This window comes from Eriocheir sinensis, chromosome 19 (assembly GCF_024679095.1).
Source record: "Eriocheir sinensis breed Jianghai 21 chromosome 19, ASM2467909v1, whole genome shotgun sequence".
Taxonomy (NCBI): domain Eukaryota; kingdom Metazoa; phylum Arthropoda; class Malacostraca; order Decapoda; family Varunidae; genus Eriocheir; species Eriocheir sinensis.
This window is the reverse complement of record NC_066527.1, coordinates 17,796,306-17,821,084: the sequence shown is the minus strand read 5'-3', so window position 1 is coordinate 17,821,084 and position 24,779 is coordinate 17,796,306. Positions and strand designations below refer to the sequence as shown.

Sequence of the window (24,779 nt, the reverse complement as noted above, 5' to 3'; positions counted from 1 at the left end):
TAACTCCTTTTCCTTTTATCTTCCTTTACTTTCATATCGTTTTCCTTCCTCTCTTTTCCTCCTTCCTTCTTTAAGTCTTTCCTTCCTTCCTTCTTTACCTTCCTTTTTGTTCTTTTTCTTTTCCTCCTTCAATTTCTCTCTTCCATCTTTCTTCCTCTTCCTTTCGTCTTCACTCCCCTTCTTTCCTCTTTTTTTCTGGTTATTTTATTTTATTCATCTTCCTTTCTCTTCTTTTCCTTCTCCATTCATTCTTTTTCCATATTTTCTTCACCTTCCCTTCCTTCTTTTTCTTCTCCCTTCATTCTTTTTCCATATTTTCCTCACCATCCTTTCCTTCTTTTCCTTCTCCCTTCATTCCTTTTCCATATTTTCCTCACCATCCTTTCCTTCTTTTCCTTCCTCCCTTCATTCCTTTTCCATATTTTCCACACCTTTGTCCCTCCTTATCCTAATCATCACCCTATTTTTCACCCTTCTCCCTATTTTTTTTTCTTTCCTCACCTCATCACTCTCTTCATCGTTCTTTATCACCCTATCTATCACCATTACTTCTCACCCTAGTCCCCCGTCACCCTGCCGTCACCCTAATCGTCCCCCTCTCCCGCAGGAACGAGTCCAGCTTCGTCACCCTGCAGCTCCTGGACAACGAGGGCCGCAGGGTGAAGGAGGCCGTGTTTGATCGACGTTACACCCTTAGAGCGGACATCTCACAGCCCGACAGTAAGTGTGTGAGGGGAGGCGGGATTAGGAGTGGAAGGGGGGGGGGGGGTGATAACCTAAGCAACAGAAAAAAAAAAAAAAACAAAGATGAAAAGATAATGAAACCAAAAACACAAAAGAGAAAAGCAAGAGATAAAAAAAGGAAAGTAACCAAGACAAATAATATAAAGAGTTAAGAGATAAAGATAGATATGAGAAAGGGATAGAGAGGAGAGGAAGAGGAGGAGGAGGAAGAGAAGGAGGAGGGGAGAATATAGCACAAACACGAAGTAATAAGAGAGAAGAGGAAGAGAGGGGAAGAGAGATATGAAGGGATTACTGTAAAGTGGAGGAAGGGAGAGGGAGGAAGGCAGACAGATGGGGAGGAAATGAGGAAGAAGGGAGAGAGAGAGGGAGGAAGGGAGGGAAGAGGAGAGAGAGAGGAAGGGAGAGAAGAGAGAATGGGAAGGCGTGAGAAAGATAAATTGAGGGATATACGGAGAGAGAGAGAGAGAGAGAGATTTTTCTTTCTCCAAATGGGAGAGAAAATATGGTACAAGAGGAGGGCGTGGAGGAGGTAAATTCGAGGAGGAGGAGGAGGAGGAGGAAATGAGAAAGCTGAATAACGAGAGAGTAAGAGGAAAGAAGCAGATGGCAAAGGAAGAGTGAGAGGAGGAAGAGGAAGAGGAGGAGGAGGAGGAGGAGGAGAGCTATCTGTGCTTCGATTTGCTATTTGTTTGTTTGTTTGTTTGTTTGTTGTTGTTGAATATTATAGTCACTAGAATGTTTTTTTTCCTTTTTCTCCTTTATTTCCTTCCTTTTTTTCTTCTATATTTCCTTTATTTCGCCTTCCTTTCTTTCGTATGTTTCTTTTCTTTCCTCCTATTATCCTATTTTTCCTTTTCTCACTTATTTTTATCACGTCTTTCCTTTACCTCTTTATTTTCCTCATTTCCCTTTTTTATAATTTTTTTCTTTACCTTTATTTATCATATTTTTTTCCGTATTTTCCTTTTTTTTTCTCTATCAACCTTTTTTAAATCCCTTCTTTAATTCTTTTTTTCATCTTTTCGTTTTCCTCATTTTCTTTTTTCTTCTTCTTCTTCTTCTTCTTCTTCTTCTTCTTCTTCTTCTTCTTCTTCTTCTTCTTCTTCTTCTTCTTCTTCTTCTTCTTCTTCTTCTTCTTCTTCTTCTTCTTCCTACTTGTCATCATTTCCTCCCTTCCACTTCCTCTTTTTAACTCCCTTTCTTTACTTCTTTTCTTCATCTTTTTGTCTTTCTCTTCTTCTTCTTTTTCCTCTTCTTTTTTTTTTTTCTTCTTCCTTGTCATCGTTTCCTCCCTTTCCTCCTTCTCTTCCTCCTTTTAATGTTCTTTTTCCTGTTTCTTTTTCCTCCACACTCATTAACTGTTTTTTCCTGTTTTATCATGTTCATTAAGGCTACATTCTCCTCCTCCTCCTCCTCCTCCTCCTCCTCCTCCTCCTCGACGCTACACAAACATACTCTCGGTCGAGGGCTTATTTTGTTAGTCATCGGGGTTCGAACTTGTGTCAATATAACCGTCTTGCCAACCTCCAGCCATTGCCAGGTTAGGAGGAGGAGGAGGAGGAGGAGGAGAGGGAATGGACGAAGATGGAGAAGGAAGAAGAGAGGAGGAGAAGGGGGACTAGGGGGAAGAGGAGAAGGAGGAGGAAGAAGGGAGGAAGTAGAAAGAGAAAAGGTGAAATTAGAGAAGAATGATGATGATGGTAATTTTTTTATAGATTTGGTGTTCACTTTAATATTTTTCTTTCCTTTTTTTTTATTTCCAAGAACCGACACTTTTTTTTTGCGTCGGTTCGTAATGATGATGATTATTATGATTTTTTTTTATTGATTTCCAGTTCAGTTTAATATTTTTCTTTATTTTTTTTATTTCCAAGAACCGACACTTATTTTTTTTTGCGTCGGTTCGTAACACTCTCGTTTGGACCTGATAAGACGTGTTTTTTTCATTTTTTTATTTGTATCTCATATCCTGGGAAAATTTATGTGTTGGAATACTTTTTTCCTTTTCCTTTTTTTTGTATTTTCCCTTTTTCATTTTTTTCTCTGTTGCAGATCGAAAGAAAATTAATACGGGTGAATCGCTTGTTTTTTTCCTTTTCTTCCTTTTTTTAATTTTCTTACCTTGTTTTTTTTCTTTCATGCAGCTCGAGAGGAAAGTAATGAGTATGAATGTCCTGTTTTTTTTTTTCTTTTCATTCTTTTCTTTTTCTTTTTCAATTTTTTTTCTTTGATTTATATTGAGTGTTAAAACCGGTGTAAATGAATCTTCTTTTTTCTATTCTGGAAATCGAGGAAAAAAATATGTACATGAATCTCCCTTTTTTCCTCTTTTTCTTTCTTTCCCTTTTTCTTTTCTGCAAATCGAGGAAAAATGTATGTACATGAATCTTCCTTTTTTTCCTCTTTTTCTTTCTTTCCACTTTCTTTTCTGCAAATCGAGGAAAAATATCTACATGAATCTTCCTTTTTTCCTCTTTCTTTTCATTTTCTTTTCTGCAAATCGAGGAAAAATATCTGTACATGAATCTTCCTTTTTTTTCCTCCTTCTTTCTTTTCCTTTTTCTTTTCTGCAAATTGAGGAAAAATTTATATATATGAATCTTCCTTTTTTCCTCTTTTTCAATTCTTCCTCTTTTCCTTTACTGCATATCAAGGAAAAATTATGTACATGAATCACTTGCTTTTTTTTCCTCTTTTTGCATCTTTTCCTTTTTTCTGCAGGTCAAGGGAAAAGTTCGTCAAATGAATCACTTACTTTTTCCCCTTTTTCCCCTTTTTTTCCCTTTATTCCCCGTTTCCAGTCTAGATTAATGTTGTTTTCAGTTTTTTTCCTTTTGTACTTTTCCTTTTTTTATTCAGATCGAGGGAAAGTTTCTGTACATGAATTACTTGTTTTTTCCCTTTTTCCTATTTTTTTTCCCTTATTGTCCATTTCCAGCCCAGATTAATGTAGTTTTCTGTTTTTTTTCCTTTTCCTTTTTTTATACAGAGCAATTGAAGATTTCGTCCAATGAATCACTTAATTTTTTCCTTTATTCTTTTTTTCTCCCTTATCGCCCATTTCCTGTCTAGATTAATGTCGTTTTCGGGATAATAACTTCCAGCAAAACTTTCTTCTCCCATCACAAAAAAGGGCACGTAGCAATATTTTTTTATACTCCGTTTTTATGATCTTTATTTTTTTATTCCAGTCGTGCTCTCAAACATATTTTTTTTATTTTTTTTATTTTGCAGTCTAAGTTTCAAATCTGTTTTTTTTGCTTGGAATTGAATCCGATAATATTTTTGCTTTCCAGATTAAAACTCCAGGCGTAGGATAGATTAAAAACAAAAGATAGCACTAAATTTCCATTCCATTTTTCGTTTTACAAATACATACATATTCCCGGATTAATTTCAGGCCAAGTTTTTCCTTCTGTTCGTTGATTTCGTGATATATGTGTTTGTGTTTTCGCTTGTCTGAGGGTTGAATGTTATCACTTGGTTGTATAGCGAAATTCACGTTTAATATTTCCAAGGTATTTCTAAGTAGGGAGGGAAGGGGGATTGGGAAAGGAGATGGAGGAGAGGGAGTGGGAGGAAGAGGAAATGAGGGAGTGAGGGAAAGGGAAGGAAATGGAGAGGAAGACGTAGAGGAAATTAGGGAGGAGGAAGAGGAAGGGAGGATAGGGAAGGAGATGGAGAGGAAGAAGGAAATGAGGGAGGAGGAAGAGGAAGGAAGGATAGGGAAGGAGATGGAGAGGAAGACGTAGAGGAAATGAGGGAGGAGGAAGAGGAAGGGAGGATAGGGAAGGAGATGGAGAGGAAGACGTAGATGAAATGAGGGAGGAGGAAGAGGAAGGGAGGATAGGGAAGGAGATGGAGAGGAAGACGTAGAGGAAATGAGGGAGTGAGGGAAGGGAAGGAGGGAAGGAATAACATGAGAGAGAGAGAGAGAGAGAGAGAGAGAGAGAGAGAGAGAGAGAGTAGTTAATCGATAGATATAGTACTTAAGTTTATAAATGTATTTTGATATGTAGATAAACTCATAGACGCAGTACTTATGATTTTAAAAGTAATACATGCACTTGAGTATTGATATAGCTAAGTCTTATTGATTAGTTAAGCGGGATAATATATTCCACCAAAAGTTTCTCCTCCCACCAATAAAAAAAGTCACGTAGCGATATATTTTTTTTATACTCAGTTTTTATCATCTGTATTTTGTGGTGCCTAAGTACTATATAGATGCACTTAATCTGGGCTTAATCTAGGCACTTCTCCTTCCGAAATTGACCTCTCTTTCGGCCACCTCTTTGGATTATTTTAAGGAGCAGCAAGTAGCGGGCTTTTTTTATTATTGTTTCCTTTTTTGTGCCCTTGAGCTGTCTCCTTTGTTGTAAAAAAAAAATATGTACTTAAGTGTTGTGATATAGTTAAAAATATATAGATTAGTGAAATATACATGAAAATAAGTCTATAAGGTATAATATTTAAGTTTATAGATTGAGTATTGAGCTTAGTTTAGTTATTTAGCTGTTCGTAGATTTAACACTTGAGTTTTTAGGGGCAATAGAAGGAGGAAAAGTGAGAGGGATTGAAGAGCGATTGGGAGATGAAGGGATGGAAGAAGAGTGGGAGAGAACAGTAGGGAGAGTGAAAGTGGAAGGGAGAGTGAGATGAGGAGGTGGGAGAGGATGAGAGATTATGAGAGTTGCTAAATTTATTGTTCCACTCAAGGTAATGTTTTATTTTCAAAGGAACTTATTTCAATACATCCTCAATTTTCACACACGTGCTTTCTTTTCCTGTCTTTTTCTTTCACCTCGAATCCCGAAATTGACTTCTCTTTCGGCCACTCCTCTCTTATCTTTTTTTTTTCCTATGAGCATTGAGTAGCGGGCTTTTTTTCATTATTGTTTTTTTTAAGCCCTTGAATTGTTTCCTTTGCTGTAAAAAAAATCATATTATTAGTTTTCACACCCAATTATTTTATTTTATTTTATTTCAGCTTCTCGTCCACGTTTATTACCCCGCATAATGATCAATTCACGTGACTTTTTATCCTTATTTTTTTCTTTCATCTCGCATCACATTACTAGTTTTCACACCCTATTATTTTATTTTATTTTATTTCAGCTTCTCGTCCACGTTTATTACCCCCCATAATAATCAATTCACGTGACTTTATGTCCACAGATGTATTTAATTATCTAATGCATGCCATAAATTCACTCTTTCACCCCCATTCCCCCCACTCCCCCTCCCTAAAAAAAATTCCCAGCATTATATTATTTACTTTTAATTAGCGTTCATGTGCCGCTGTAATACGCGTGTCACTCATGTTTATCTATAATTGTCCGCGGCGTTTATTTTCTCTATTTACGCTGAATCAACCTCTTTTTTTCGACCCTATAATTCGTGCCGGTTCTGCCCTCCCTGCGCTGTGCTGTGTTGGCCGCGGCTGTTCCTGTATAATTTATCCCCGAGAGCCGCTATCTGTCCTTTTATCTCCTCTGTTTCTGTGTTTTTTGCAGTCTCTGTTTGTTGTGTATTCGGTGAGATTGATGGGAAGGGAGGGAAGGGGAGGGTGGAGTGGTGAAAGGATGCTGGGGTAGGATGAAGTGAGGGGAAGGGAGGAAGGAGGGATAGGAGAGGAGAGGGAGGGAGGGCAAGGGGAGTGTTGTGTGGTGGAAGGTTGCTGGGGTGAGAGGGAGTGAGGGAAAGGGAGGAAGGAGGGATATGAGAGGAGATGGAGAGGGAGGAAAGAGAAGGTGATGGAGAGGGAGAAGGAATGAGGAAAGGAGAGAGAAAGAGGACCGAGAAAGGGGATGGAGAGGGAGAGGAACAGGAAATGAGGAGAAGAGAGAGGAGGGAAGGGAGGTAAAGATGGAAATAGGTAAGATAAAGGGAGGTGGAAGAGGGAAAGAAATGGATGGGTGTGGAAGGAAGGGGAAATGAGAGAGGAGGAGAAGGAAGGGAGGAAGAAAAAGATAATACAGAGAGAGAGGGGCAGGAAATGAAGAGGAAGGAGAGGAGGTAAAGATGGAAATAGGTAAGATAAAGGGAGGTGGAAGAGGGGAAAGAAATGGATGGGTGTGGAAGGAAGAGGAAATGAGAGAGGAGGGGAAGGAAGGGAGGAAGAAAAAGATAATACAGAGAGAGAGGGGCAGGAAATGAAGAGGAAGGAGAGGAGGGAAAGATGGAAACAGGTAAGATAAAGGGAGGTGGAAGAGGGGAAAGAAATGGATGGGTGTGGAAGGAAGAGGAAATGAGAGAGGAGGAGAAGGAAGGGAGGAAAGAAAAAGGCAATTCGGAGAGGGGAGGAAGGACAAATATTTTTTTTCTCCAGATTATATATATTATTTAACTTATTTTCATTGCTATTAACTTTTCTTAGATGACAAACATTGAATTGATACTCATAGCTGAAGAAAAAGCATAACATTACTTTTGACACAATGATTTGACCTATTCATTGATTTGACCCATTTTGTGACCCCCATTTGACCCATTGTTTTGACCATTTTGTGACCTCCATCCGACTCATTGTTTTGACCCATTTTGTGACCTCCATTTGACCCTTTGTTTTGACCCCCGTTTAACCTTTGACCTGCCTTCCAGACGCTCACAGCATGCGGGTCAAGAACTGCTTCAGCTTCGGGGAGCCAAACTACACAGTGCCGCTCACCGACGACCGCGGGTGAGTATGGGAGGCTTGGGGAGGGTGAGAGTGAGGGAGAGTGAGAGGGATTGAAGAGCGATTGGGAGAGGAAGGGATGGGAGAAGAGTGGGAGAGAACGGAAGGGAGAGTGAGATGAAAGGTGGGAGAGGATGAGAGGGATTATGAGACGAGTGGAGAGTTGATTTCAGAGTGGGAGAGAAAGAGAGGAGAGTGGGAGAGAACGAGAGGGAGTGGGAGAGAACGAGAAGAAAGTGGGAGAGAACGAGAGGGAGAGTGTGAGTGAGAGGAGAAGAGGGCTGGAGGAGTTAGTAGAGAGTGGATGGAAGGGAAGGAGAGTGGAAGGGAGAAATGGAAGAGAGTGGGAGAGAATGAAAAGGATGAAGAGGTGGAGGAGATGGGTGGAGAGAGAGAGAGAGAGAGAGAGAGAGATGTCACATCCTCCTCCTCCTCCTCCTCCTCCTCCTCCTACTCCTCCTAGTCCAATCAATCCTATTTCTCTTGTTTTGTTTCTTTCCCTTCCTTCATCCTATCTTCCTCATCTCTTCCTTTCATCTACACCTCCTCTTCCTCCTCCTCCTTCTCTTTTGTTTTCCTTCCTTCTATCCTCCCTATTTTTCCTTGTTCTCCCTTTTCAATTATTTTCCTCTAACGTTTCTTCATTCATTCCAACATTTTCTTCCTTTGCATTCTCCTCCTCCTCCTACTTCCTTCTCCTCCTTTCCCTTCCCCTCCTCCCTTCTTCCCTTCTCTCCCTTCCTCCCCCCCCTTCCCCATCTGGGTACGGCCAAACCTGATAAAGAAGACAAACAAGATAAACGAGTGATTAGGTTCCAGGTAGGGAGGGAGGGAAGAAGGGAGGGAGGAAGGGAAGGGAGGGGTGGATGGGAAAATAGGAGGAGGAAGCAAGGAAGAGGGAAAAAAAGAGGAAGGTGTGGGAAGAGGAGGGATAAAATTAGGAGGAGGAGGAGGAGGAGAAGGGAAAGTGAGAGGAGGAGGAATGAAAGGGAAAGAAGGTGAAAGAAAGGAAAGAGGGAGGAAGAAATAACCGAGAGAGAGAGAGAGAGAGAGAGAGAGAGAGAGTTGTTTGTTTGTTTGTCTTTCTATTTATATATCTGTCAATCAGTATTTTCATCATCATCATCATCATCATCATCATCATCATCATCATCAACCTGTCTATTCTTGGGGGTCGTGTTTCAAGTCTCGATATTACTTCATCACTCATTATTTCATCACTCATTTCTTCATTACTCATTACTTCCTAATTTCATAATTCCCACTTTCTGGTAAACATTCTCTCTCTAGGTCTTTTCAAATCACTTTCTTTGGGGTCTTTCTTTTTAAATCAATTGTTTCCCAGTCTGTTTCTCTTTTATTCTTTTGTGTCCATTTTTCATACTGTTTCCCGCGCATTGCCATTTCCCAGTCTGTGATATTTTGTCCATCTGTTCCCCTCTATCCTTCATACTGTTTCCCGAGCATTGCCTATCCCAGTCTGTCATATTTTGTCCATCTGTTCCCGTCTATCCTTCCTACTGTTTCCCGCGCATTGCCATATCCCAGTCTGTTATATTTTGTCCATCTGCTCCCCTCTATCCCATATCCCAGTCATTTTTTGTCCATATATTCCCCTCTATCCCTCTTTCCCGCGCATGCCCATATCCCAGTCTGTCATTTTTTGTCCATATGTTCCCCTCTGTCCTTCACACTGTTTCCCGAGCATTGCCATATCCCAGTCTGTCATTTTTTGTCCATCTGTTCCCCTCTATCCTTTATACTGTTTCAGAATCACTGCCTTATCCCAGTCCATCCATCTGTTCATACTCTTCCCCGAGCGTGACCATATCCCAGTCTGTCATATTTTGTCCATCTGTTCCCCTCTATCCTTCATACTGTTTCCCGAGCATTGCCATATCCCAGTCTGTCATATTTTGTCCATCTGTTCCCCTCTATCCTTCATACTCTTTCCCGCGCATTGCCATATCCCAGTCTGTCATTTTTTGTCCATATGTTCCATTCTATCCCTCTTTCCTGCGCATGCCCATATCCCAGTCTGTCATTTTTTGTCCATATGTTCTCCCTGTACTCTTTCCCAAGCGTGCCATATCCCAGTCTGCTATATTTTGTCCATCTGTTCCCCTCTGTCCTTTATACCGTTTCAGAATCACTGCCTTATCCCAGTCCATCCATCTGTTCATACTCTTTCCCGAGCGTGACCATATCCCAGTCTGTCATTTTTTGTCCATATGTTCCCCTCTATCCTTCATACTCTTTCCCGCGCATTGCCATATCCCAGTTTGTCATATTTTGTCCATTTGTTCCCCCCTGTACTCTTTCCCAAGCGTGGCCATATCCCGGTCTGTCATTCTTTTGTCCATCTGTTCTCCCCTGTACTCTTTCCCAAGCGTGGCCATATCCCAGTCTGTCATATTTTGTCCATTTGTTCCCCCCTGTACTCTTTCCCAAGCGTGGCCATATCCCAGTCTGTCATTCTTTTGTCCATCTGATGCCCTTTCTGGCTCATATTTCGTGACCTTTATTTACCATTTCCCAATCTGTCACTCAACCTCCCCTTTCTGGTTCTCTCTCCTTCATAACATTTCCTGCGCGCGTTGTCATTTCCCAGTCTGTCAGTCTTTTATTTTTTTTTGGTTCTATTTCCATATATTTTGACTATTGGGATTTTGCAGTCCGTCGCTCTGTTTGGCTCTTTGTTTTCCGTCTTCTTTCTTTCATAATATTGACTAAGTATTGCCATTTCAACTATCACTTTTTTTTTCATAGTTTATCCTCTTTCGTTCATACCATTTTCTGATTAGTCATTTTCTATTCCGTCTCTTTTTTTTGTTCATCTTTTGTCTTCTCTCTTGACCTTACTTTACCTTGCCTAACCTTTTTGTACCTTACCTTATCTTACCTTACCTTACTTTATCTTACCTCACCTTACCGTACCTTATCTTCCCTTCCCTTCCCTTCCTTTACCTTACCTTTCCTTACCTTACCTTACCTTGCCTTACCTTTTTGTACCTTACCTTACCTTATCTTACCTTACCTTACTTTACCTTACCTCACCTTACCGTCCCTTATCTTCCCTTCCCTTTCCTCCTTTTCCCTCCCTTCCCTTTCCTTCCCTTCCTTTCCACTCCCTTCCATTGCATTTTCTCACCTTTCTAACCCCTCTCTTTCCTTCCCTTCCCTTCCTTTCCCTTCCCTTCCTTTACCTTACCTTTCCTTAACTTACCTTACCTTGCCTTACCTTTTTGTACCTTACCTTACTTTACCTTACCTCACCTAATCTTCCCTTCCCTTTCCTCCTTTTCCCTCCCTTCCCTTCCTTTCCATTCCCTTCCATTGCATTTTCTTACCATTCTATCCCTCCTCTTCCTCCTCCACCTCTTTTGTCTTCTCTCTTCACTAGCCTGTATCTCCTCTTCCTCCTCCACCTCTTCTGTCTTCCTCTCTTTTTTTCCTTCTTTTATATTATTTCCTTACCTTTACAATTCCTTAGTCACTTTTTTTTCCATATTTTTGTCCTTTTTTCCTTTCTATACATTGCCATTCTCTATTTCCTTTCATTAATTTCCATCTCTTCTCTTTTTTTTCGTCCTCCTTTCCCTTTTTTCTTTCTTTAATATACTTTCTTTACTTTTCCAATTCCCTAGTCTCCTTTTCTCCATCTTTTTCTCCTTTTTTCCTGGTCATTCTTTATTTCCTTCTTCTATTAATCTCCATCTCCTCTCTTTGTTTCAGTATTTCTCTATGTCTTTCCTTTCATCAATCACTTTATTTTTCCGTGTGTGTGTGTGTGTGTGTGTGTGTGTGTGTGTGTGTGTGCTCATCAATCCATCTATCTCTCATCCCTCTCCTTCCATCTATCTCCATCTCCCTCATTTATCTCATGCATTAATCTCCTTTATTTGCCCTTCTCATTAATTTGCGTCTGTCTCACCTAATTCCACCTCCTCCTCCTTCTCCTCTTCCTCCTGATCCTCCTCCTCCTCCTCCTCTTCGTCTTCCCTTCACCTCCACTGTCAGTCTGTTACCTCCCCTGATATTACATTATCTTTCCTTCACTTCTCTTCCTTTGTCTTTCCTTTCCTTTATCTTACCTTACCTTACCTTACCTTACCTAACCTTGCCTTACTTTTTTGTACCTTACCTCATCTTACCTTACCTTACCTTACCTTGCCTTACCTTTTTGTACCTTACCTTATCTTACCTTACCTTACCTTACCTTACTTAACCTCACCTTACCGTACCTTATCTTCCCTTCCCTTCCCTTCCCTTTCCTCCCTTTCCCTCCCTTCCCTTTCCTTCCCTTTCTTTCCACTCCCTTCCATTGCAATTTCTTTCCTTTCTATCCCCTCTCATTTCTTCCCTTCCCTTCTATTACCCTATATTTCCTTTTTTTCATTTTACTATCCCTTTTCTTACCTTTCCTATCCTACCTTCCTTTCCTTCCCTTATCCTACCTCACCAACATCACCCCCTGACCCTCACCCCCTCACACCTGTCCCCCACCTCAACACCTCCTCCTCACCTGCTCACCTGTTCCCCTTGATTACAGGTGTCCGGCCGGCAGTCTGATCAGCCCCTTCGTGTACAATGAGACTGCGGGCACTGCCGAAGCCGTGCTGAGCCGAATGTTCCGCTTCCCCACCACCAACAGGGTCCACTTCCAATGCGACGTGCTTATCTGCAAAGGTGGGTGTTGGGGGAGGAGAGGAATGGGGAAGGGGGGAGAGGAAAGAGTGGGAGTAGGGAGGGGAGAAATGATGGGGAATGGGGAAAGTCAAGTGGGAAAGGGGAAGGGGAAATGGGATTGGGGAAGAGTGGGAAAGGGGGGAGAGGAAAGGGTGGGAGTAGGGAGGGGATTGGGGAAAGTAAGTGGGAAAGGGGAAGGGGAAATGGGATTGGGAAGGAGTGGGGAGGTATAATGGAAATTGGAATTATAGACGGGGAGTAGGGAGTGGGAATGGGGAAGAGTGGGAGTGATGGAAAAGGGGGATAGGGAGTGGGGGAGTGGGGAATGGAAGTGAGGAAGGAGAAGTGGGAAGGATGAATGGGAAGGGGGTGAGGAAGGAGGGAAGGAAAAAGATATGTGGGAACTGGGCTTTCATTAGGGACTGGGGATGTGTGAAGGTAGGTGAGTAAAGCAGGGAATAGATGGCGAATAAAAATGAAAGAGACTGAGAGAGGAGTGGTGAGGAGGACAGTTAAAGGAGCTTAAAGGAAAGGGAGGAAAAGTGTGAGGGAGTGGAGGGTCGGACCTTACTGGGAAAAGAGCAGTGTTTGAGTGTAGGTAACAGGTCTGACAGAAAGGTAGTAGGTCTCATTCCCAGAAGGCTTATTGATAGAAGCACTGAAGTTTTCATGATACCACTTTTAGCATTAGTCTGACCTCGTCTCGATTACACAGTGCAGTGCTGGTATAATTTTTCTGTAAGGGATATTGACAGATTAAAGGAGGGGAAAGGAAAGGGAGGAAACGTGTTTGAGGAGGATGTGTAAGGTTTGAAAGTAAGGTAAGAGTTCTCAATCCCAGAAGCCTTATTGATGGAAGCGCTGGAGTCATCCTGATATCAGCTTTAGCATTAGTCGGACCTCATCTCGATTACACAGTGCAGTGCTGGTCTAATTTTTTTTATAAGGGATATTAACGGATTAAGGAGAACTTGTAATGGAATGAAAAGAATGACAAAAAAGATAGTTAATGGGTTCAAATGCTTGGCTAATGAGGATATGAATGAGTTTATATTTGGATCCACTTGAGAAGTTATGAGTGCAAGGAGATGATTGAAGTATATAAGTGGATGAAGAGGTTTAAAGAGGGAGATCAGAAGTTGGAGATTAGATTAGATTAGAAGATTAGAGCAGTGAAAGAGAAAGTAGGAATTGTAGAAGTGATTTAAAGTTAGATCATTTTATAAGCAGAGGAAGAGCTTTAATGAGGGTGATATTGATAAGGATTTTAGCAGTGAAAGATTAACAGGGTGAAACTTACAACAGTGATTATAAGTTTGATAAATTTATAAGTAGATGAAGAGCTTTGGTTGACAAGGGTGTGTCAACAAAATTTAAGCACTGGAAGGCCGAATAGAAGGAGTGAATCTTTATGTAGTAGGCTTAAGTCCAATAAATTCAGAGTTTTGGACAGTGGCGAAGATCTTTTTTTTTAAATATGAAGAGAAAATCATTGAAAGTGAGAATAATTGGTTAGGTTAGGTTTACAGGAGTTGCCAAGGATAGGTCAACTTTCCTTTTGCATACTCGTTCTATTCTTGTTTAACTGTTTACTTGAAGATGATGGGAAAGAGAAGGGAAAGGAAGGGGAACAAGAGGATGGGAAAGGAGAATGGTGGGGTTACAGTATAGGACAGAAGAGGGGAAGAAAAGAGGAATGAGGGGGTTGTGGAAGGGGAATGAAGGGTAGGGAAGGGAAAGGGGAAGGATGGGGTTACAATATAGGACAGAGGAGGGGAAGAAAAGAGGAATGGGGGGGTTGTGGAAGGGGAATGAAGGGTAGGGAAGGGAAAGGGGAAGGATGGGGTTACAATATATACGACAGAGGAGGGGAAGAAAAGAGGAATGGGGGGGTTGTGGAAGGGGAATGAAGGGTAGGGAAGGGAAAAGGGAAGGATGAGGAAGCAAAGGGAGATAGGAAAGGGAGGAGGTAGGAAAGAATTGTGAATAGAAAAAGATTATGTTAGGGGAAGGTGACTTAATAAACGGTGTGTGTGTGTGTGTGTGTGTGTGTGTGTGTGTGTGTGTGTGTGTGTGTGTGTGTGTGTGTGTGTGTGTGTTTCCTGTGATTTGATTAAGCCCCAGTAAGGTTATTAGTCCTGTATGTTTTTTTTTTTTCTCTTCCTCTCTTTGTCGTTTTGCATGTAAATTTGTTTGTCTGTTTTGTGTGTGTGTGTGTGTGTGTGTGTGTGTGTGTGTGTGTGTGTGTGTGTGTGTGTGTGTGTGTGTGTGTGTGTGTTTGCTTTCTTCTTTATAAATGCATCTATCTATATTTATGTTCGTTTTTTTAATCATGTATGTATGTATGTATGTATCATGTATGTATGTATGTTTGTATGTATGTATGTGTATGTATGTTTTTTTATTGTCTTCATTTGCTTCCTATTCAAGTATTTTTTTCCTGACATTTTTTCCCTGATGCAGAGAAAAAAATGTCATCAGTAATTTCTTGATTAGTCATTAACTGCCTAATTGCCTTTACCTGACAGGCTGATGAAGGACCTCACTCACCTGGCCCTCCTCCTCCTCCTCCTGCTCCTCCTCTTCCTCCTCTTCCTCCTCCTCTTTCCTTTTTTCTTTCATAATTGTTTTTTTCGTTGTCTTTCTGCTATGGTTGCCCTGAGAGAGAGAGAGAGAGAGAGAGAGAGAGAGAGAGAGAGAGAGAGAGAGAGATTCATTAGAGTGAGAGTCGCTTTCTGGCGCTAAAATTCTGTTACCTGTTAGCAGATATTCCCTAACTCTCTCTCTCTCTCTCTCGCTTCGCAGTGTACCTTGTTTACTTGTTTATTAATTGTACTCTCTGTTACTTTCTTTTATCTTCCTTCCTTCCTTCCTTCCTTCCTTCCTTCCTCCCTTTCTTCCATCCTTCCTTCCTTCCTTTCAACATTTATATTTACTCCTTTCATTTCTCCAGCAACATTTCCTTTCCATTGTGTTCCTCCTCCTCCTCCTCCTCCTCCTCCTCCTCCTCCTCCTCCCACTTTTATCATATATTTCTAGTCCTACACTTCCGCATTTTGCTTTTACCACTTGTGATATGTCCTCCTCCTCCTCCTCCTCTTCCTCTTCCTCTTCCTCTTCCATGTTACTCACACCCACTTAGAGAGCCTTGCGCAAAGAGAGAGAGAGAGAGAGAGAGAGAGAGAGAGAGAGAGAGAGAGAGAGAGTTTTGTTTTCCTTCCCTCCGCTGTAAGTTTGAGTTGTGCTTTTCCTCTTTGTTTGTTTTTCCTTGTTTTCCTTGCTCTTGTTTTTCTTCCTCTTGTTCCTCTTCGTTTGTTTCAGAGGAATGTTTATTTTTTTTTATAACTTTTAGACCTGGAAGATTTTTTATTTATTTTTTTTTCTTTATTTACTTTTCTTATTCGTATTTTTTATTGTCTTAATTTTTTTTCTTTCGTTTGAGTCTTACTGTTATTGTTTTTTCTCATTTTCTTTTTTTCTCATTTTTTCTTTTTCCTTCCCCTATTTTTCTCTTTTTTCTTTCTTTTTCTTCTTCTTGTCTTCTTTCTTTTCTTTTTCTTCCTTTTTTAACCATATTGTTATTGCCTTTTTCTTGTTTTCTTTTCTCCCTTTTTCTCTTTATTTTGTCTTATTTTCCTTTTCTGTTATTCTTTTATTCCTCTTCCTTTAATTATTGCTTTTTCTTGTTTTCCTCTTTCTTTTTCTTCTCCATTTTTCTCTTTTCTTTATCCTTTTCTATTATTCTTCTGCCATTTATTAATATCATCTATATCTATTATTTCTGTTTAACTTTATTACTTTTATTAATATTTCAGTAAACAACAAAATATCTAAACGAATATTCTTGTTTTTTTCTTCTTCATTTCCAAGTAACATTTTTTTCGCCCCTACCACCTGAGTTTTTCTACCTTCCTACTTGAGTTAATTTGTCTGGCTCACCTGTGCGTCGTTAGGGAGGACAGGAAGGTGTACTAAGGTGTGTCAGGCTTGGGTGGAGGTAATTAAATTTGTTGGTAAGGTTGTTTTTCCTAGTTTTTTTACCTGTGTTTGTTCTACCTCGTTACATGACAACCTGCCTAGTCTTCTAAGTATCTGTATATGTGTATGTATGTGTCTACCTATCTCTATATTTTTATCTAACTTTTAATCGTTATCTATTTATCTACCTGTCTGTCGTTTTGGTTTGATGTTCATCTATTTATTTTCTAACTCCTTTTCTCATCTCTTGTTTTTCCTTCCTTTTCTTCTTCCAAATTCTTTCTCTTCCTCCTTCATCATTCCCTCCCTTTCTGTACTTATTCTTTCCCCTTTCATCCTCTTTTCCTCTTCCTTTCCCTTACATCTTCTTTCCCATCCCCTACCTCTCCTTATTCTGCCCCCTCTCTTCTTCCTCCCCTTCCTTTTCCATCCCTTTATTCCCTCCCCATCCCTTCCTTCCCTTCCTCTCCCCTCTCCCCTCTCCCCTCTCTACCTCCTTCTCTCCCTCCCTCTCACACCAACCTAACCATCCCCTTTCCCCTTCTCTTCCCAGGCCCGTGCGATGCAGAGCGATGTGCGGGCAGCCCAGAGCGCTTGACGGTGGTGCAGGGCCGCGCTCTCCCCGCCGATACCAACGCCGTGGAGGAGAAGAGCGGCCGAGTGCAGGCGACCACGACGGTGTATGTGGTGGAGCCTACGACCTTGGGTGAGTAGAGGTGGTGGTGGTGGTGGTGGATGAAGAAGAAGAAGAAAAAGGAGAAAAAGTAATAATAATGATAACAGTAATAGCAAGAAGATGAAGTAGATGACTAAGAAGAAGAAAAAGATGACTAAGAAGAAGTAGATTTTTTTTACAACAAAGGAGACAGCTCAAGGGCACAAAAAAAGGAAACAATAATAAAAAAGCCCTCAAACTCGCTGCTCCCAAAAATAATCCAAAGAGGTGGCCGAAAGAGAGGTCTATTTCGGGAGGAGAGGTGTCCAGATTAAGGTATATCAGTTAGAAGAGAATAAGAAGGAAGAGGAAAAAGAGGAGTTGGAAAAGGGGGAGGATGAGAAAGGGAAAACCAGAAGGAGAAATGACAGGAAAATGAGAGGAGATTATTTTAGCAGAGAGGAGAATAGAAGATAATGATGACGATGAGGGGGATGATGATGCGAAGGAGGAGGAAGAGAAGGGGAGGAAGGCGAGGAAAACCAGAGAGAGAGAGAGAGAGAGAATATATAGTTTTAGAGGAGAAAACACATCAGAATGAGGAAGAAGAGAAGGAGGAGGAGGAGGAGGAGGAGGAGGAAAGGGGCGAAGTAGGAAGACTAAGAAGAGGAAAACCAGGAGAAAGAGAAATGACAGAAAAAGGAGAAGAAAGAAGATAGATAGAGAAATACATAGATAGAAGGGGTTAGCGGAAAGAGAGAAGAGTGGGTGATGGAGAGAGAGGGGAGAGAGGGAGATAAGAGAAAAGAGGGAGGAGGGGGAGAGGGGATAGTGGGAGGGGAGATAGTGATAAACGAGGGAATGAAGGAAAAAGGAATAGTTAATGAAATATAACATGAAATATATGAAGAATAAATTTGAATACAGAAACGGAATAGAAGGAGGAGGAGGAGGAGGAGAAGAAGAAGGAGGAGGAGGAGGTAAAGCAACACGCATGAAAAGATACACAGGGAGATTGATAAAGGAAGAGAGGGAATGGAGGAGAGGAAATAGAAAGTGATGAAATGAGAATAAGAGGAAGGAAGAGAGAGGAAGGAAGACAAATTGCTTAAGAAAGGAAGGGAGAGATTTGTGGGAGGAAAGGTGGAGAGAGAGAGAGAGAGAGAGAGAGAGAGAGAGAGAGAGAGAAGAAAATACAAGTTGAGTTGAGAAAGATAATGTTTGTCTGTGAAGAGGAGGAGGAGGAGGAGGAGGAGGAGGAGGAGGAAAAAGAAGATGAAAGGAAGGGAGAAGAAGGAAGAAGAGGAGGAGGAGGAGGAAAGAAGAAAAAAAGTGGGTTAAGAAAATACTAGTGAGAATATTGAAGAATTGTTGAGAGAGAGAGAGAGTGTCTTCTATTTCCATCTGAAAGTGAAGGGAACATGAGAACAATTACATGGTATCCTTTTTCAATGGATCTAAAAAGAGGAGTAGAAGAAGAAGAAGAAGAAGAAGAAGAAGAAGAAGAAGAAAAAGGACAAAGGAGGAGGAAGTAGTGAGAAGAAAGGAAGAAAACAGCAAGAACGAAAACATGACGAAGATGATGATGATGACGAAGAAGAAGAAGAAGAAGAAGAAGAAGAAGAAGAAGAAGAAGAAGAAGAAGAAGAAGAAGAAAAACAAGAACAAGAACAAGAAATGGATGAGAAAGAAGGAATAGAAGAGAAAGGATAAGAAGACAAGAAAGATAAACATGGAAATAATATAGATAACAACAAAAGAAGAAGAAGAAAAGGAAAAAGAATGAAGCGAAGAAGAAAAGAGAAGACAAATGAAAAGAAAGAGGAAGGCAAAGAAAAGAGAAAAGAGGTATTAAGAAAACGAAAAACAAACAAAAATTAGAGAAGAAAACGCGAAAAAAAGGACGAAGAGAAGAATAAAGAAAAATGAAGAAAACAAAAGTGAAGAAAACATCAACCAGTCAAAGAGAAAGAAAAAAAGAAAAGAGAAGGACGAATAGCAGATGAGAACAACAACAACAGCAACAACAACAACAAGGTCCGAAAGTCGTATTAAGAGAAGAATATTTTACTAGGGGAAGAGAGAGAGAGAGAGAGAGAGAGAGAGAGAGAGAGGTTCTTGAAAGACTTATATTGCCATCAACTTAGTCATTCGGAATTCTTCCTCCTCCTCCTCCTCTTCCTCCTCCTCCTCCTCCTCCTCCTCCTCTTCCACCTCTTCTTCCTTCTCCGCCTCCTCCATCATTTCTACTCCGCCACTCTCACTAAGTCATCGTGGAGAAGAAGAGAGGGAGGAGGAGGAAGAAGAAGAAGAAGAAGAAGAAGAAGAAGAAGAAGAAGAAGAAGAAGAAGGAAAATTATGTGAAAAGGAGAAAAAGGAAGTTAGAGAGATGCAGACAGACAGATAGATAGATAGATAGAAAGATAGATAGATATATAAAAAGATAGATAAACAGATAAAATAGATAGGAAGAGAGAAGGAGGGAAAGAGGGGGCGGAGGGGGGCCATCAATATTTGAAGTGGGGGCAGGGTCAGAATCCCCCCCACCGCCCCTCTCGTGACCTTTTGACCTTCTGGGGACAAAGTTACCTGACCTGACCTGAAATTTGTGGGAGGGGAGGGGGGGAGGAGAGAGGAAGGGAAGGGAGAAGGGGGAAGGAAATTAAGAAGGTGAAAAAAAGAGAGGGAGAGAAAAGGAAGGAGGAGAGGAAAAGGGAAAAGGGGGGGAAAGGGAGAGAAGAAGGAAAGAAGGGGAGGAGGTAAGGAAAAAAAGGGAGGAAAAGAAAAAGGAAAGAGCAGGGAAGGAAATTTAGAGGAGGGGTAAAGAGGAGGAGGAGGAGAAGAGAAAGAAGGGAGAAAGAAAGAGAGAAAGAGGGAGGAAGTGGAGGAAAGGAAATTAGGTAGGAGGAAGGATGGAGGTAAAAAGGAAGGAAGGAGACATAGAAGAGGAAAGGAGGAGAGAGAGAGAGAGAGAGGAAAGGAAGAAGGAAGGAAAGGAAGGAAGGACAGGGAGAGAGAGAGAGAGAGCACAACGTTCTTATCTCCCTTTCCTCCTTCCTCCATTTATTTTCTTTTTACATATCATAGTATTTTCTTCTCCTCTTCTTCCTCCTCCTCCTCTTCTCATTCTCCTTCGCTTCCACTATCTCCTCGTCTATCTTCCTCCTTCCTCCTCCTTTCTTCTCCCTCCATTCTCCTCCTCCTCTTTATCTCCCTCATTCTCCTCCCTTTTATTCTCCCTCCACGACTGATAATTTCCCTCCGTCTTTGTTTACCCAGATGAAATGGAGGAACAATGCTCTCTCTCTCTCTCTCTCTCTCTCTCTCTCTCTCTCTCTCTCTCTCTCTCTCTCTCTCTCTCTCTCTCCTTCTTTCTCCTTTTTTCTTTCCTCCTTCCTTTCCTTTTTTCCTTTTTATTTTCCTTTTCCTTTTTCATCGTTTATATCTTCCTTCCTCTCTTCCTTTCTTCCTTTCTTCCTTCCTTCTTTCCTTTATTCTTTTCTCCACGTCTCTCACTCCCTTTCCTGTTTCTCCTATTCCCTTCTTCCATCATCCTTTTCCCTCCTCCTCCTCTTTCTGTTCTTCCCAAATCGTACCCTATCACTCCTCCTCCTCCTCCTCCTCCTCTTTTTCCTCCTCCTCCTCCCCCTCTTCTCTCTTCTCAACCTTCCCTCATCCCTATTCCATCTCCATACATATCACAACACCCTCCTCCTCCTCCTCCTCCTCCTCCTCCTCCTCCTCCTCCTCCTTTTTTCTTCTGCTCGCTCTGTCTCTTTGTTCTCTCTTACTTCTGTCTTTCTTTTCCTCTTCAATTTTTCTTTTTTATATTTTTTTCCTTTTCATTCTCTTCTCTTCTTCTTCCTCCTCTTCCTCCTCCTCCTCCTCCTCCTCCTCCTCTTAAATTTTGCTTCGCCTGTCCTTTTCGTACTCACATACCTCATTTTATCCTCCTCTTCCCTCCTCCTCCTCCTCCTCCTCCTCCTCCTCCTCCTCCTCCTCCTCCTCCTTTACCCTGATTTATTCATATCTTCCCGCCAATCCGCTCCGCCAATATTTTCCTCTATAGCAAAGGGGGAAAAAAAGTTAGGAAGGGAAAAAAGTATAGGCGTTCATATTTTTTTAGGCTTTTGAGGGGCGGCGGCGGTGTGGGTATGGAGGGTGTATTTTTTAACTTTTTTTTATTTATTTTTTGCTTTGTTTTAAAATGAGAGGAAGGAAATTAAATGATATGTGTAAGATATTTGCGTCTTCTTTTTTGACAATTTTTTGGTGTTTTCCTTTGTTTTCTTTTTGTTTTTCCTTATGATTTTTTTCTCTGACTCCTGTCTTTTTTCTTCTCTCAGTTTAGAATTAAAAAAAAAGAAAGTTAATGATATGTATAGTGAATTTGCTTTCTCTTTTTCTGACATTTTTGGGGGTTTTCTTCTTGTGTCTTTGTACATCACCTTTTTTATATATTTTTTTCATGGACTGCGTGAGGTTGGATAAATTCATGGATAGTGAGGTAAGGTTGGATTAGGCTTCCAGGAGCTGCCTTGTATAGACCAACCAGCCTCTTGCAGACTCCTTACGTTCTTATGTCCTTATTAAATAGACGGGGAAAGAGAAAAGAAATGAAGACAATGCTTTTCCTCCTCCTTTTTTCCATCTCCCACTTAAACCACCTCCTTCCTCTTCCTCATCCTCTTCTGCCTCCTCCTCATATCCTATTCCCTTTTCATTTTTTTCTTCTTTTCTTTCTCCTCCTTTACACCTCTTCTTTCTTTAACATTCCTCCTCCTCCTTCATCTTCTCTTATTCATCCTATCCTCCATCTCCTTACGTTCTTATGTTCTTATGTTCTAATAGGGTGAATGGATGAGTGAAACCGGTCAATCAATTTTTTAGGTTTGTGCAATAACGAGATATATGATTAATTGGTTACGAGATAGATTAATGACTGTTATATAGAGATAGGGAATGAAGGTGAGCAGATAGTTATAATGGATGAATGGAGCAAACTAATGGGTCATGGTCGTTAAATTAGGGATGGAAGATTTTGAATGGAGGAAAGACAGATTAATGGAGTGTGGAGGAAATAGGGAAATAATGAGGTACAAATAGATTAATGGTTGAATGGAACATATTAATAAGACATGCCTCAATTGATGTTTCTCTCTCTCTCTCTCTCTCTCTCTCTCTCTCTCTCTCTCTCTCTCTCTCTCTCTCTCTCTCTCTCTCTCTCTCTCTCTCTCTCTCTCTCTCTCTCTCAATTTGCCCCGAGAACTTAATATAATAACGAATGTTGCTACACTCCATTTGCGAGAGAGAGAGAGAGAGAGAGAGAGATTCATTGTGACATTTCTACCTATCTTTGTTTGTGTGTGTGTGTGTGTGTGTGTGTATATACATGGATGAATGGACTAATGTATGTGTATGTATGTTTGTATGTTTTATTGAGAGAGAGAGAGAGAGAGAGAGAGCTTATTACATTTTTTATTATTCCTGTTCGTGTGTTTGTCTGTACCTTTCCGAGAGGGGCGGCGCACCTGTGTTTTTAGTACCGCTGTTTACTTACCTGGGCAGAATATTGTGTTTCGCCCCCTTGTCATTTTCCTTCTTTTTTTCTTCTTTTTTTAATTTAACTTTTCTGGTGGATGGGGTTGATATTTGGTTGGCTGTTTTTCTGACCTTGTTTTTGTGTTTTAATGTTTTTTTTCTCCTTTTTTTTCTTACGATTAGAAGTCTAGATATCTATTTTTTCCTTTATTTTTTTTTCTTTGCTTATTTTCTTTTTGGTTTTTCTTTTTCTTTTTTCTCTTTATTTTTTTGGCTTGGTTTTGGTGTCTTCCTTTTTTTTCTTCCTTATGTTTAGTAGTTTCGCTTTTTCCTTTATTTTCTTCTTTTTCATATATATCTTTTTCTTTTTCTATTTTCTTTTCTTCCTCTTCTCTGCTTAGTTTCTTTTTGGTTTTGACTTTTCTTGTTTTCTTCTTCTTTTCTTGACCGTTTTTTTGTTTAAATCTTTTTCTTCTTTTCCTTATGATTAGAAGTCAGATCTTTTCTTTATTTTTCTTCTTTATATATTTTACTTTTTTCTTTTTTTATTAATTTTTTCTTTAATTATTTTCTGTTTTGTTTTTCTTTTCTCTTCTCCGTCAACATCCTCAGCTCTACCTCCTCCTCCTCCTCCTCCTCCTCCTCCTCCTCCTCCTCCTTCCATTAACTAATATACTCATCACAATCTTCCCAACCTCATTTCCTTCCTTTATTTGTCTTCCCTTCATATTTTTCCTCCCCTTTCTCCCCCCCCCTTCCCTCCCTTCCCTCCCTTCCCTCTCTCTCCCTCCCCCCTCCACCAGTATCTCTATTTTTCCTCCCCTATCGTACCTACATGTTCCTCCCTCCTCCTCCCTTATTCCTCCTCTTCCTCCTCCTTCTCTTCCTCCTCCTCCTCTTCCTCCTCCTCCTCCTCCTCCAGCATCATTGTCAACAGCATCACTTTTCATACCCTGTCTCATCTCCCATCTTCCCATCTTTCTTTTTTTGTTCCTTTTTCTTTCGTTTGTCCTGGTAACCCCTTCTTCCCTTTTTTCTTTTCTCTTCTTTTCTTTATCTTTTGCTTTCTTTATCTGCTTCCATCTTCTTCCCTTTTCTCATTTTATCTTTTTTAACTGTCTTTTTCTTCTCTTTACGTTCTTTTTCTTTCTTTTTAATCAATCTTTGTCAGTCTTCTCCTTCCCATTCCTATCCTCTTATTCCCTCCTCTCTCTTCCCATCTTTATCTTCTCCTCCTTTTTACATAACATTTTCCTCCTCTTCTCTTCCCTTCTCCCCATCCCCTTCTTCCCTTCTTTCTCTCTCTTCTCCTTTACGTAACCTTTCTCCTCTCCTCTTCTCCTCTTCCCCTTTTCTTCACCATTGTCTTTCACGTCTTCCCATTTACGAACAACATTATCCTTCCGTCTCATCCCCTCTTCCTTCCTCCTCCTCCTCCTCCTCCTCCCAAACACCCCAGAGCTTGTAGATAAGACACACGCACTCCAAGGCAATCCCTGAGAGAGAGAGAGAGAGAGAGAGAGAGAGAGAGAGAGAGAGAGAGAGAGAGACCCTCCACTAATAGCCTTCTCTGATACACACCTTATCACACACCTCCATTAATCCAAAAGTAATGATCCAGGTGAGAGGAGGAGGAGGAGGAGGAGGAGGAGGAGGAGGAGGAGGAGGAGGAGGGAGTAAATTAGAAGTACCTACGTAAAGAAATTGAAGATGCACATAAGAGGAGGAAGAAGAGGAGGAGGAGGAGGATTAAAAGAAATGAAATGGAGGAAAAAAAATAAAAGATTGAGAAGAAGAAAAAGAAGAAGGAGGAAGAGGACGTAGAAGAGGAGAAGGAGGGGGTGGAGAAGTAGAAGGAGGAGGAGGAGGAGGAGGAGGAGGGTTAAAATTGGACAAATTTTAAACGAAAGGCAAAATAAAGTAATGGATTTAAATGGAATGATGTAATTGAGATGGAATGAGAAAAAAAAAGAACACGAAAAAATGGTTAGAAAGGAAAGAGGGATGGAGAAAAAGGGAAAGAAAAGGGAATAAAAGGAGTGGTGAGAGTAAAAAGGGATAAAGTTAAAGAGGAAAGGGAGAGGGAGGTAAAGAAGGAAGGGGAAGACTACAAAAAAGATGAAATAAGGTAAGGAGGAAAGAGAAATAAAGGAGAAATATAAGGAAAATAGAAAGGATAAAGAAAAGAGCATATAGGAGTGTAAATAGCGAAAAGGAAGAGGATGATATGAGAAAGAAAATGAGAAAAGAAGAAAGAGAATTATTAAAAGATGATGGAAGAAGAAAGAGAGGAAAAGGAAAACTGGAATAAAGGAAGAAAGGAATTAATTAAAGACTGATGAGTGGATGGAGGGAGGGAGGGAGACAAGAAGGAAAGAAGGGTGGATTGGAGGGAAGGGAGGGAGGAGAGAAAGGGGAGGGTGGGAGGGAGAGAGGGAAGAAAAAATCCGATACACAGCTAATCAGAGACACATTAATCTATACTTGAGA

General features: G+C 40.7%; 1 protein-coding gene across 1 annotated transcript in view; it reads left to right on the top strand.

Moving 5' to 3' along the window:
- LOC127000827 (uncharacterized) overlaps positions 1-24,779 on the top strand; it is a gene marked incomplete at its 5' end in the record, with an annotated part of 85,820 nt that overhangs the window by 43,281 nt on the left and 17,760 nt on the right. Inside the window, 4 exon segments of the mRNA XM_050864885.1 lie at positions 608-720; positions 7,351-7,429; positions 11,979-12,115; positions 16,647-16,799. Of these exon segments, the coding sequence (XP_050720842.1) occupies positions 608-720; positions 7,351-7,429; positions 11,979-12,115; positions 16,647-16,799 (482 nt within the window).